This window comes from Amphiura filiformis, chromosome 8 (genome assembly GCF_039555335.1).
Source record: "Amphiura filiformis chromosome 8, Afil_fr2py, whole genome shotgun sequence".
Lineage (NCBI taxonomy): Eukaryota > Metazoa > Echinodermata > Ophiuroidea > Amphilepidida > Amphiuridae > Amphiura > Amphiura filiformis.
Window position 1 is genome coordinate 7131718 of NC_092635.1, and position 14122 is coordinate 7145839.

The window sequence follows — 14122 nt, forward strand, 5'->3', positions numbered from 1 at the left end:
GTCAAGAGATATGTTCATCTAAATACTCCCATATAAAGACATAATTGTAACCTTTTATTTTGAGAAAATGATTACTTTTAATACATTCCATAAGCTTACCTGTCATGGGTGATGTAATACAAAATTGCCAGTTATTTTTTGAGCTGAACTCATCAGTCTAATATCTTTGCCAATAACTCACCTTTTTGTCTTTCTTGTCTTCATCATCGTCTTCTTCCAGCTTTCCTTTGTCCTTTTTCTTCTTCTTGTCTTTCTTTTCCTCCTCTTTCTCCTTCTTAGTTTTCTTTCTTGTTTTGGATGGTTTCTCATCATCAGCTGCAGATACATCTTGGTTTTCTTTGCTCTCCTCTTTGCCTGCTTTACCATTCTTCCTTTTCCTTCCCTTTGGTTTGGTTTCTGTTTCATCCTCTTCTTTTTTCATCTTTTTTGGTCGACCTCTTGATAAAGGCTGTCAAGAGAATGATGAGAAATGTCTTTGCTCCATATCAATTCTGCATTATCAATATCATCAATCATAAAACCTATCAATCTTGCTCAAATCTTTTATACGTTTTGAAAATAAATTTGAAAAGTGTTAACAAATCAACTTGCTATAGATAGCTTTAAAGGACATACACTGCCGGTACAAACAGGTGAAGTCACTTTGCTTGGCAGCTGAGAGCCCGCGCGGGGCTGAGAGATTGTATGTGAGAATACTATAACACTTGCATACTACTTCAATATTGGGACAGACTTGTACAAAATTGCTTCTATGCAAAATTGCTCTTCTTCAGATCTGCAGTTATGATTGAAAGTTCAGAATTGTTTTTTGGTGTCCTTGTGGCATCTGCGTGATGAGCATGGTTTACAAATAGCCCACAGAAATACTCTTACAATCAAACCTCATTCTCATTCCACTTTTTTGGGAGTTGAATGAAATTTACTTTTGCTCATAATATATTTTTGAGATTGGATAACTGATTTCACTTGTGTGTCCTATCCTAAAGTGTGAAAGGATGCGAGAATCCTTAATAAAGAAAAAGATAGTTGACATTTGTCTGCATTCGCGACAGTATTCCCTACATACTCACCTTTTTGGATTCATTTTGAGAGTCTGCTTCCTTCCTGAGTAACTTAATGAGATATTCACATCTAGTCTGCAGCTGCTTGCCTTGAGGTTTCTTACTTGCCTCTGGTAATAATATCTGAAACATTACAGGCATTCAAAAACAAGCTTAGTTAATTTTGCCGTCAAAGGTCCTCCACCATCGAACATGTCTGTTGAATAGAATAAAAACATAGCACTTACACCCTCCTTGCATTGAAGTGTCAACCAGGAATACAAACACCTGTACATGTCAAACATGCATGCATCAATGCAATCTTGATTACTAACAAAATAAGACTTTCAAATTACTGCCACCACCTCAAGAGATTAAAGGCCCATTCAGTGATCCCAGCAAAAGTGTAAACAATTAAATTGGGTTTAAATTGCTTAACAGTGAAGGATAAGTCGTTACAATTGTCATTGGGTATTTTTGAAATGAAAAATTTTGCACAAAAACCACGGGAAACAGCAGGATTGACTACGTTGACGCACTCATTCAATACATGAACTAATTTCTCTACTTACGTAGAGATATTAGTTTCATGTAAAATGTCTTTGTCTTTAATACACAGCTTTCGGCTTAACCTCTAGCAGGCTATGTTAGTACACCTATGCTACTAATAAAGGTATATAAACTGAATTTTGATGATTTTCCGAATGAGCAAATCGCTGAATAGGCTTTTAAGGTTAGGATTACATTTCTGAGTTAGGATCAGGGTTAGGTTTCATGGTAAAGATTAGTTACGATTAGGGTTTAGAATAAGAATTAGGGAAAGTGTAGGATTAGGGTTGATGGTGTTAAGAACCACTATTTGTAAGTTGCTCGAATTAAACCTGCCAAGATTGTTTGTCCCTGCAGTTTATTCCATCTACTGCTCTTAATCAGCTTTTTAGTGCCCCTTGTACCATTTTGTGTTATCCTTAGGGCAGAGGTTCTCAATAATGTTTAGTCTCACATCACGGTGGGCCAAACTCATTTCAAAGATCTGTATGAGGGCAAAATACACCTGTTTTGCTATTATACACTTCAGATCTGGCCAGCAGGTCACCTAATGAGAACCACTGCCTTCGGATTTTTCACCCAACCAACTCACCCCTGCACAGGCTTTAACCTGTTTGGTCATTCCGAAGAGGCAAAACGTTGGTTACAGAGAAATTTACCTGAACAGAGAGGAAAGGGTCCAAAAGGGGCCAATTTGATATTTAATTTCAGACTTTCCTCCCTAATTTCACATATAAAAAAAAAATTTGCTGAGAGGGCAGTCTTTCTGCCACCCTGCTATTGCAAAACCACCATTAAAACTTTGAAAGGCTTAAGATTACCCTTACCTTATCATGGAGGTCAAACTGTGGATCCATTTTGATGGCTTCCCAACTCCCAATACCATATTCATAGATGCCTTTGAGTAAATTGGAATCCTCATCGTCGCTCCAATCAACATCCCAATGAGTTCGCTTGCATCTAGACTCTATTGTGTACCTGTTTTTGTGTGTCAGCAAAGGTGTGAATGAACTTATTTAGTGAATACTACTGATGGGTACACATTTGTTGGTACACCCCCCTGTTGGTCTAAGAGGCAGGGCAAAAGACGGTAAAGTCTACTTGGAGGAAGTTGATTGATTTTTTTGCAATAACTTTGGTTTCGAAACAAATAATACTAAAATGTTATCAAACTTGTTACAGGTGATACAAGCTACATATAATATCACAAAATTAAATCAACTAGGGGTTAATTTCAAATAGCCCATTCAGGTAACCCAATTTTAAATTTTGACTCGCTGTGAGGGAGATTAAGGTCAGGGGATGTATGGATTTCAACTGAAATAGCCCAATACGAAAATCATTATTAGGGTAATTACCAGATTAAAGGTGCAAATACATAAGAAAAAATCTTAACTACCAATATAACAAGAACAATAATAATTTTAAAAGAATCAACAGATTTAAACATAATAGATGAGATCCACTTGTAAAAGGAAAAGACTGTCTAACTTGTCACATAATTTGAAAAGATGTGGGAGTTATGCATGCTATAGATGAGTTTATATATGATGTGATTGATGTCACATGATGTATACATGCAGAATTCCCTCTGTTGTTTCACACAAGGCAATAATACACAGTGTATATAGAAGACCACGTGAAATCTTTTCAAAAGCCAACTTGCAAAGCCTCCAAGTGGGAGATTAAGGTCATGTCTTCCATATGAAGTGTATGGATTTCAACTGAATAGCTTGATTCTACTTACTTCTTTCTGTCTTCTTTGCCTTCTGGAAGTATAGTAGCCAATGGTTCAAAGTCTTCTTCATGTTTTAACACTGAGGGTGCATTAATAGTGACACCACCAAGCTTGAGGGTAGCACCCCTCTTTTTGGCACCTGAAAAAAAAACCAGGAATTAAGACAAAAGAATGTATCAAAGTCTCAGTTTGCACAACTAAGTCAACTATAATCATTGGCTTTTAGTGGTAGTCACAACTTTTATATACAACCTGGAGGTAGTGGAATATTATACAAATAAACTTAGTAACTAAATGTAGGATATATTTTTTAATTGTATCGTCAAAACGCTAAATTTGGACAATTTTTCTCCATCGCCATGTAAATGCTGTTTAAATTGGTAAGTTATTCGCGAGCTGGCCTTGTTGTGTTTTCTGCTTCAGTCAAAAAAGACTTATTATTTTGATCATAGGCTGCCATGATATGTTAAATTGTGCATGCATTAGGGACATAGTGACGTTTAATTCCTATTTAGTCAAATGCTACAATTACAGTTCTATAAACACAATATCCTTATCAACTTACATCCAACTAGAATCACTCAGTTTGTATATATAATATGATAGCCCCATAACAAATGTTTGTAAATAACAAAACTTTGTAAATACAAATAAGGTCATCAATATTCATAAATATACAAATAAGGTCATAAATATTCATAAATATACAAACAACCTAACACAAAACTATACAGCACAACTGGTGATCATACTTTATCAAGTTAGAATTAAATAGTTTATTGTGTGTAGGTTACACAGCGGATTAATGGAATTTCAAGCAAAATATGTAAATAAGCTCATTAATATTCATAAATATAAAATACTTTATCATCCTAAGATGTGATTAACATTGCTGTGTAGGCCAAAAATCCTAGAGTCGGGATAAGCTCCTATAATATCCTTACCATCAAACCCTGCTGGGTTCTCTTTCATCTTCTCCTCATATTCTTGCACTGCTTTCACACAGCCATCATGTAAGAGGTCACCCATCTTCTTGAGATCAGCCTGGGATTTCTCCTGTAGCTCTGCATCTCCTGCAATGGCTTCTAATCTGCAATGTCAAAACTTCAACAACTTCATTCATCAACACCTTCAAAGCTAATAGCAAGTTGGTCATAATTTGCTACAGGAAGAAAAGTGATTTCAAAATTCAAAAGTTACTTGTGCCTGGTCGATGTTTTGTCAGTGTTATTTCCTAGATTTCAGCTGCTAATGCCTAAATATGCTTGACATTATTTTTTTTAAGTAACTGAAGTATTCATCAACACCATCAAATAAAATAGCAGGATGGTAATAATTTGCTTCAGGAACATCAGTGATTTCTCTCATCAATTTAAGTCAGTATTACGTCCCATGAGAAATACAATCACATCATCTGTAAATAGATTACTATGTAGAAATAACAGTCAAATCATGATCGGGTGGCCATGATGATCCCTGGTCTTTTAGTTTTCATGGTCAGTTGCCTTTGGCAACTTATTGTAGTATATTCATGTACATTTGAATTTCAAAATTATTACGTTTTTGTAATCTCTGTCGTTTTGAAATTTTGATATCTTACTGCATCTTTTGTTACTCCTTTTTATTTTGGAAAGTGCTCAGAGACTTTCTTGTGCACTGTACCAATCTCTTTACATTCATTCATAATACTGGTTTTCTTAACTGCCATTAAAAAGCTATTGTTTCTTTGATGTCTAGGTAAACTTTCCTATTTGAAGACAGGCCATATATTGCATGCCTAAGCACCATTATAAACAAAGGAATTTACCTTGTAAGAGGTCTGCCAAACTTCTTGTAGCTCTTGACAAATCTGGAGTACACAAATGTAAGAATAACAAGATTATGGTAAGAATTCACCCATTTACAACTTTTTATGTTACATCAAAATCAGTGATGCAAACATCTGATACAATATAAGATACAGGGATGTAGGTAAGTAACAGATTCATTTCCTCAAAATCAACCTAGCTCTTGCTTGGACAGGTGGCTGAGTGTTGTATGTGGCATTACGCATTTATGGGGGATCATCTTGGGAATAGGCTATAATAGGGGTAAATGTGATATCACCCCCTCCCTTTCAAAATTACTTTTTCTTTACATTACCGGAATTCTCACAATTTTGTTAGACTTTAATCCCTGCAGATATACCTAATCGATTGATAATGATAATAGAATACTGCTTTGCTCACAAAACTCTATAAATAAATGGGCTATTACAATCCACAAACCCCTATGCAAGACATGATCATAATCTTTCACACAGGGAGTATGTATTTCAAATTGAGTTGACTAAATGAGTGACTCCAATTGAAATATACACATCCTGTTTGAAAGATTAGCTGCGTTTTCCATATAGGTTGTATATGGATATGAAATGGAATAGACCATTGCTGCTATACCCTCATTCCCATGAGGCTTCTAGAAAACATTGGGGTCTACACATACAAGGTTTGAGAAGTGTTCTTAGTCAATTTTGGGGTACTGATTCAGAATCTTTTGTGTGTACTTTCATAAATGTGGCGGAAAGTCCTTAAATTTGGCATTAAAAGGGCACTGCCTGATTTTTTAAGGACATTTTAAAATATCTGAGAGATGTTCTTGGGTAATTTTAGGGTGCCAATTCCAAATACATTTAAGCAGTAATCAACCAATCAGACAATATGGCAAAAGCCAAGATTGTGGATTTGTCTTACTAATGTATTAACCCATTGCTACAAGAAAAAAATACATCTCTTCATGAAAATAAACATCAGCGATTTCTCTCATCAGGTAATTCAGTATTACGTCCCTTGAGAAATACAATCACATCATCTGTAAATTGCCTCTAAAATAACCATTGTAACTTTGACGGTTAAAATGTGAGTTCAATATTTCACATGTTAGCTAACAGTTTAGCGACTCAGAGAGACTCCTGGCATCACATACAAATGGTTATGAACATGAGTAAGCAAGTCAAATTGTTTGCAAATTTTAAACTTCTAATTCAATAGTGCATCTGTAGATCACCCTCTAAAGTCAAAAAGCAGTACCTATCTGCTACATTAGCCTGGGATAAATTTTGTTTAAATGGTATTACCAAAAAATGGGTAGCAGAGTAGTGTACACTTCATTTACCATGCACTGTTCTATGGGCCCATGTATATATTGGGCTATTCCTTTTGAAATCCACACCCATAATGGAAGACATGACCCTGATTTCATATGGACTCTCTCACTCGGGTAACCATTTGAAATTCCACTCCCTGTGTGGGAGGAAGATTAAGGTAAAGTCTTCCATAGGGTGTATGAATTTCAACTGGAATATCCCAATCAAACCACCCCAACTTTTTACAATGTTGACAGACAAGGTGATGACTGACCTTCTGATTTCAGCATCACTGAAGCCAGCTACACTATCCTTTGGTACAGCACGAGGTCTCCCTCTTGGTCTCTTGGTCTTCTTATCTCCATCACTATCATCTCCTGACTCACTCTCATGCTCACTGCTTGAGGATCGCGATCTCTTCTTACGCTTCTTCCTCCCATTTGTATCACTGTCGGAATCACTGCCTTTATAAGTCATCTATAAAATACAATTAGAGACAAAATCATAAGAATCAACAACTGTTGAAGATTATGCTAGTGTACTGTTCAACCTCAAAGCAAAGCACACACAAAATAAATAAAGGATAACTGAATGAATCAATGAATGACTGAATAGAAGAACAAATGAATAAATCAAACAATCAACCTATCTCAATAAATAAAAGATACAAAATGAGAGTATGAAGTATACTGCGCCAATAAAGTATCCTTACAGTTGGAAAATTAATCACAATTTCCGAACTGAACAATATTGGGGTAAATTTATTTTTTAAATAGATGCACTAGCTAATCCTGCAAATTATGACACCACATTGAATCCAATGTGACTTCAAGAAGCAAAGTTAAAAGCATTTAATTTGACGAAGATCCAGTTTTAAAAGTGACAAACTAGCCTATTCAAAACTCCACAGACTAGACATCTGGTTTGAGAGTGGTGAATGGCTAATTTATGCGTTGGCTTTAATTTAAAACAAAAGGAACAAAAGAAAATTGAAACAAAAGAACTGACAAATAAAATGAAAGCTTTGAAAAGTACAAAGAAGTAAAAACTGAAATAAAACTGCTTTAAATAACGCTTCATTGGAGAAACTGTGTTGTCTCTTTGTTTCGCTTGTTGGAATCTTTTTGCGCCTTGTATAGGCCAGTTTGTCACTAGAGAGCTTGCGGAATAAGTTACTGGAACTTTAACGGCAACTTCAAAAATATCGATTCGATTTCTTGCTCAACTTCACTTCAACGCGAACGTCAGATTGGTTTCTGTACCAACAGCGTCTTGTTGTTTAAACTAGGGAAGTGTATCAATGGGTGATCAAAAGAAGGGTATGTAAAAGCGACTGCATCAATTTTCTCCCTTTTGTTTGCTGAAGTGGTTTGTTGGTAACACTTATTACAATAGGCGCTTAGTTTGAATAAACATGGATTACATCTCTTGGCGATGACCAATGCAATGGGAATTAGGCCTATGTTATGAGCTATACGCTAATATTATACTTCTAAACATGTTTCAATTAAATATTCTTGTGATATGCCTATATTATTGTCCCGGATTATTATAATAAAAGCTCAATAATTATTCCAGTAAACGGCGGCTTTGTCGATTTTATATTTCCATCAGGACACAAGCCCATTTTATCTGTTTGCTCTCCCTAGCCCCCCCCACCACCATCACCACCTCTCCATATCATCCCCCCCTCCATCTATTCATCTATCCTCACTTTCCCACTCCCCAGTGGCGTTGCCAGGAGTTTTCTTTTAGGAGGGCAAGGACTCCTCTTGCATTCTGATCGAAATAAATATATCACCCGAATGATCCTCATTTTGTTCTTTAAAAACTCCCAGAATTTTGAATTTCAACAAACATATTTCTGGATGCCCCTTTTCTGACATTCTTATTTTTTGTAACAAATAGGCCTCCTCTTTTAATAATGAATAATTTGGTTGACATACAATACCCATAGGCCTATAATATGCGTATAATAGCGTGGCACATGTTAGACCAGCTTTCTGCTGAATTGGGGTACATAATGTAGGCCTAAATGAATAAAATAATAATTCAATAAAATACCTGAACAGTACAAACATATTTGGTTATATAGAGGTGTAATTATAAGACACATACGTTGTAAAAATGTTCACAGTAGCTGCAATTGCAGAAGTTCACTACACTGCTGGGTCGCGTAAAATCAGTCCATTTTACTGGAACTTAATCCCCTTGGCGTTGAAGTCAAGCCAAAAACTTGGTTCCGCAAGCTGATTTGGTGTACGTCATGAGCACACACAAATGTATATATCAAGTGTGACGTTTGGAACAAAATTTATTAATTTAATTCAATTGGTAATTTTAGCATCATGTGGCATGTTTTTTACCCAAACCAAATTAGATTTCCAATAATTGGTCTATTAACTAGACAATACATAAGTGGTAATTATGTAGTCTATGAGGAAATATGCAAACCATTGTTTTAATTATGACGTATTTTCATCATAATTTACGGCACACTATAGATTCTGGCGTTAACTTTAACTTCAAGCGGCTTTAACAGCTTTTAATGGCAGAGTGGTTTTGAATACATAATCCTCTATAATCCTCTAGACGTTAAAGTTAAAGTTAAAGTAACTCCATTTCCCAAGCTCTCTACTTTTAAAAGTGGACCTTCGTCTATTCAAATGCTTGTAACTTTACTTCTTGAGGTCACATTGGATTCAATGTGGTGCCATAATGTGCAGGATTAGATAGTGCATCTATTAAAAAAACAAATTTCCCCCAATATTGTTCAGTTTTAAAATTGTGATTATTTTTCCAACTGTAAGGATACTTTATTGGTGCAGTATATATGAATTACCTATCTCATATTGTCTCAAAATTTGATACAATGCAAAGGCACAAACTACTTATGAATACTATTTTGTTCTTGGATTGCTTGTTTCAACAATATGATAAAGATATTAGATACTTGATTTTATAATCGCATGCAATATGCTTTGAAAATTGCATTTTAGCAGTTATTAATATAATCAAAGAAAAGGTCCATGAATAAACTTATTCCTGGATTTGTCTAGCTCATCTAAATTCATTAATTATCTCTTCACAAAAAAATCAACATCAGCGGTTTCTCTCATCAGGTAATTCAGTATTACGTCCCTTGAGAAATACAATCACATCATCTGTAAATTCTCTAAAATAAACCAGATTGTAACTTCAAAATACAATCAACTTCTGATTACTATTGTTTTCTGGCTTGCTTGTTTCAACAATATAATTATAAAGATATTTGACCGTTCAAATAGAGGTTACCTGACAAGACCACTCCACTTGAAATATTCAACCCCTTTGTGGGAGCATAAATTCATGTCTTCCATAGGTAGCGTATCTGTTTCAATTGGAATAGCCCACATCAGGGTTAAGATTGTGTTTTACCTAAATTGCCATCCATTTCACTCGATCTTGTCATAAAAATGTTACTCATCTCTACTTACTCTCTGTACTTGTTTCCTGACTCTTGGAGGCAAATAAAGCTCTAGGTGTGCTCTCGTTGTTTCTCTTCTTCCTCCGCCTTGCTCCGAGACCCCACTGGAATGATTTCTACCCAGTCCTTGCCAGGCTCATCAAGAGTTGAGTCATCATCCTCCATTGTGGCGAAGTTGGCAACCTAGTCATATAAAGTTACCATCAATGTGATGTTATAAATATTATTTTTTCCAGAATTCCTTTCACAAATTAAGCATACTGCTTGCCATCCAGCGCGTATTATTTTCCACAATGTCCTATGCACACGCTTGACGTCGCATACGTATACACGGTGGTTAACACATAAAAGGAACCTTGCAACAGATAATAATTGAAAGTTGTCAAAAATATCACTTTGATTTAAATCCACCAAGAGATTTACAAGGTCAATAACAATATTAAAGATGGAAAATGTAGTATAGATATTATCATGCGTTGAGTTGTATTGAGGGGCACACTCCATAAACCCTAACCCAAAACCTAACCATAATCCTAGCCCTAAACCTAACACTATACCCTTAAGGGGTACTACCCCCTGGCAAATTTTGTGCCTATTTTTGCATTTTTCTCAAAAATTATAGCACATTGGTGACAATTAAGATATGTATATTATAGGGGCAAGGACTACAACTACTGGACTGAAAATTCAGCAACTCAAGGCAAGTAGTTATTGATTTATTGATCAAATATTGGTTTTCCCTCATTTTTGACTGTAACTCCACAACTGTTGTCTGTGCTGAAATAAAATTTCCAGTGCAGTAGTTGTAGTCCTTGCCCCTATAATATACATATCTTACTTGCCATCAATGCTCTATAATTTTGAGAAAAATGCAAAATAGGCACAAATGGGTAGAGTGTAGTACCCTTAAGCTTACCCTAACTTCACCCCTAACATAAAATGCCCTAACCCCTAACTTAAAACTCTGCCCATGATCCTTCGGGCTAATGGGCAGTTGCACCAGACTTACATTGAACTGTGACAGCAGCTCCTCATTAGCCCCACCAATGCTTTCTGATTCTCTTGTTTCAGCTCTCTCCAAGATTGCATCAATGTCCATTTCCTACAAAAATCAAACAGGATCAAATGAAAAGAGTTACACTGATCACACAATGGCAACAAGGCAATATGATACATGATATAAAAGATATTTCAGGTATTGTGATATTGTGATATTCAAATGTGTGCATCCATATCAAAATGATGCACATGTTGGCTGCTACATGTGTCTCATTTGACATAATAAAGGAATAAATACCACACTCATCTCAAGTGGGGTCACTTCAAATCATCCCCAAACCACATGGTTTGGGAAAGTTCTCTATTGATAGTCCTAAACCATGTGACTTGGGGGTGATATGAAGTGACCTTCACTTGAAAAGAGTCTACTATTCGTTCCTAGCTATTATGTAAGAAGAGACACGTGTAGCTGCTGACAGGTGCATTCTTTTGAAATGGATGTACACAAATGTAAAGCTATAGACAGTAGCAATGTCTCACCTGTAATTCGGATTCTTCTCCATCAGCTTCCTTGAAGAGTTCCTCTGCACCAAATTTCAAGATGGCATTTAGTTCTTCCTTACAGAATGGAGTTTGACTACAGATGAAAATACAATGATTTAATTTTCAAGCCATTAGTAAGGCTTACATCATGTTGTAATTTGGGGGAGTGAGAATAAACTGAATATCAAGTTACCATCAAACCAAACTGGGTCAATAAAACTTTTCATGTGGTAAGCCAGCAACTATCATGTCCTTTACCAAATTGCTTTAGATTTAGTTTAATAATTACGGATAGGCCTATGCACAGTTCTCTAAAATGACATTAGGGTTAGGGATAGAAAGGACAACTAGAAGGCTATATATTTGCACACAAATACGGCTATACCTGCATGTTATCGGTTTACACAAACTTACAGTCCTTACAGATTGAAATTCACAATGTGCAATTTGATTAGGGGAAAGCTATTCCAGAGGGAGTATGTAAATTAAATGGAACAGCCATTTCAGAGGGAGTATGTAAATTAAATGGAACAGCTTTTTGGGGATCATTTCAGAGGGAGTATGTAAATTAAATGGAACAGCCAAAGGTATGTAATTTGAATGGAACAGTCTTAGTGTACCAAATCTAAACCCTGTAGCTACTTTATTTGCTGAGAAACGACCGGCCCTTTGTTTTAACATTTGGGCCTCTGGGGCCCCTAGCCTTAAACATCTGGGGCCAAAATGGGCAGAAGACACACTACAACTTAGGGCCCATACATGTGCCACATATGAGCCCTAGTGCCCTTGTAGTTTTATAGCTAGCCTTGTTAATCTGTTGCCCCTTATTTTAACATTTGGGGCCCTGGGGCCCATAATATATGACATGTGGGGGCTCATGTATACTTGTAAATATAGAGTACCCCTGGGGCTATCAGTGTACCAACTCAGGGCCCTGAGGCTGCTTCATTTGATGCCCTACGCCACGCTTTGTATTTTTACATTTGGGCCCCTGGGGCCCGTAACCTTCTAACCTCTGGGGCCAAGATGGGCAAAGGATAAATCTACGATGGGTAGGGCCCATAAGTGTACCACATATGGGCCCTGTGGCCCTTGTAGTTTTAGCGCTAGCCTTGACAGAATGTTGTGTTTGATGGAGGAAGAGAAGGAGAAGAAACCATAGAATGGCAATATACCCGTTCATGCTTCGCATGCGGGTATAATGAATATGGTTAGGGTTAGGGTTAGCATCCTGTTAGAGAACTGTGCATAGTCACTTCCAATAATTACAGTGCAAGTCTTGAAGGGACTATCCATTCAAATTACATATACCGATTCAGTGTAATCAACACCCATTTAAATGACAAATTAAATTCAAGTAACAAATAGGTATTAAAAGTGCACTCTTACCTGCTGGTAGTACCTGACTTGGATAACACAGTGCGACCTGTGGTGTCCATCCTCTGAATCACCAAATGATCTAACACCATCTTCTTCTTAGCCCTCTCTATGATGTCCTCCTCTACGCTACCCTTGTGCACCAATCTGTAGATATTCACCTATTATATAAACAACATGGTGTTGTTGACAGTTAGGTACTGATTTTTAACATTTAAAACACTTGCTATCCAGTTTTCGTATGTGACAGCACAGTTTAATTAAGGGCTCATACCTATTTACCAGTGCGCAACCTTCCTCAGTTACTGCAGCCACAATGCTTAAGCTCCCATTGAATGAGGGATTCCAAAGCCAAGCTGGGGAAAGCTGTGCATTGACATTTAGGTATGAGCCCTAATGCTGAACAGAACTCAAAGCAATATCAACACTTATTAATCCAACCTGTACATGCAGACAGGTATGAGAAACAAAGGTATGGCACTATACTTTGGTTCATATCAAGTTCGGTAGTGACGTAGGTGCGTATTTCGCTCGCCACAGTATCGAATCGCGCGCCTAAAGTTAAACGCCCTGAGTGTACACACACGCGCACAGGGGCGGTTTGTCAGCACGCTTGCAGCGCAACCGCGAATGAGCATTGACGTCACTACCAAACTTGAGGTGAACCAAATTATAAGTTATCAAAGTTTAACCAAGTTTTCAAAGAAAATCTATGTACATTTATTTCTGATGAGCATATTGTGATAAACCGAAACATTTTGCCTTTGAAGTTGGCTCTTACAGAAAATCAAAGGTCCAAAGCATGTGGTCATATTTTCACAATATCTGATAACCAGTTAAAAGAGTCCACTTGACTCTTTCATGTTATTTATCAGTCTTTTCAGGTTCCATACAATTTCTTAGTCCATTGTAACCTAATCCACTCACCTGATTCTGCTGTCCTATTCTGTGAGCCCTTGCCATTGCCTGTAAGTCATTCTGAGGGTTCCAATCTGAATCAAAGATGATGACGGTGTCAGCTGTAGCCAAGTTGATACCAAGACCACCGGCTCTTGTGGAGAGCAAGAAGCAGAAATCCTACATGCAGAAAATAAGTCAAGACGTTTTCTTGTATTAGAATCTTAGGAGCAACTTCAGAAAACTGATCACCACCACAACACTAATTCTTGATGGCAGTTATTCTTAATTCTATTACCGTCACAACCCATTATTCAAAATCACCCACTGTTTTTTTAAACACATCATGTGAGAGCCCTTTATTCTGCAATAATGGATCAAGCATTGTA

At 36.7% G+C, this 14122-nt stretch overlaps 1 protein-coding gene across 1 annotated transcript in view; it reads right to left on the reverse strand.

The window, feature by feature from the left end:
• The window catches only part of LOC140158562 (chromodomain-helicase-DNA-binding protein 1-like), a 52668-nt gene that overhangs the window by 15014 nt on the left and 23532 nt on the right, over positions 1 to 14122 (reverse strand). The window contains 13 exon segments of the mRNA XM_072181698.1: positions 182 to 448; positions 1071 to 1184; positions 2417 to 2567; positions 3337 to 3466; positions 4272 to 4417; positions 5135 to 5176; positions 6726 to 6928; positions 9928 to 9975; positions 9978 to 10100; positions 10927 to 11019; positions 11457 to 11553; positions 12849 to 12997; positions 13764 to 13913. Of these exon segments, the coding sequence (XP_072037799.1) occupies positions 182 to 448; positions 1071 to 1184; positions 2417 to 2567; positions 3337 to 3466; positions 4272 to 4417; positions 5135 to 5176; positions 6726 to 6928; positions 9928 to 9975; positions 9978 to 10100; positions 10927 to 11019; positions 11457 to 11553; positions 12849 to 12997; positions 13764 to 13913 (1713 nt within the window).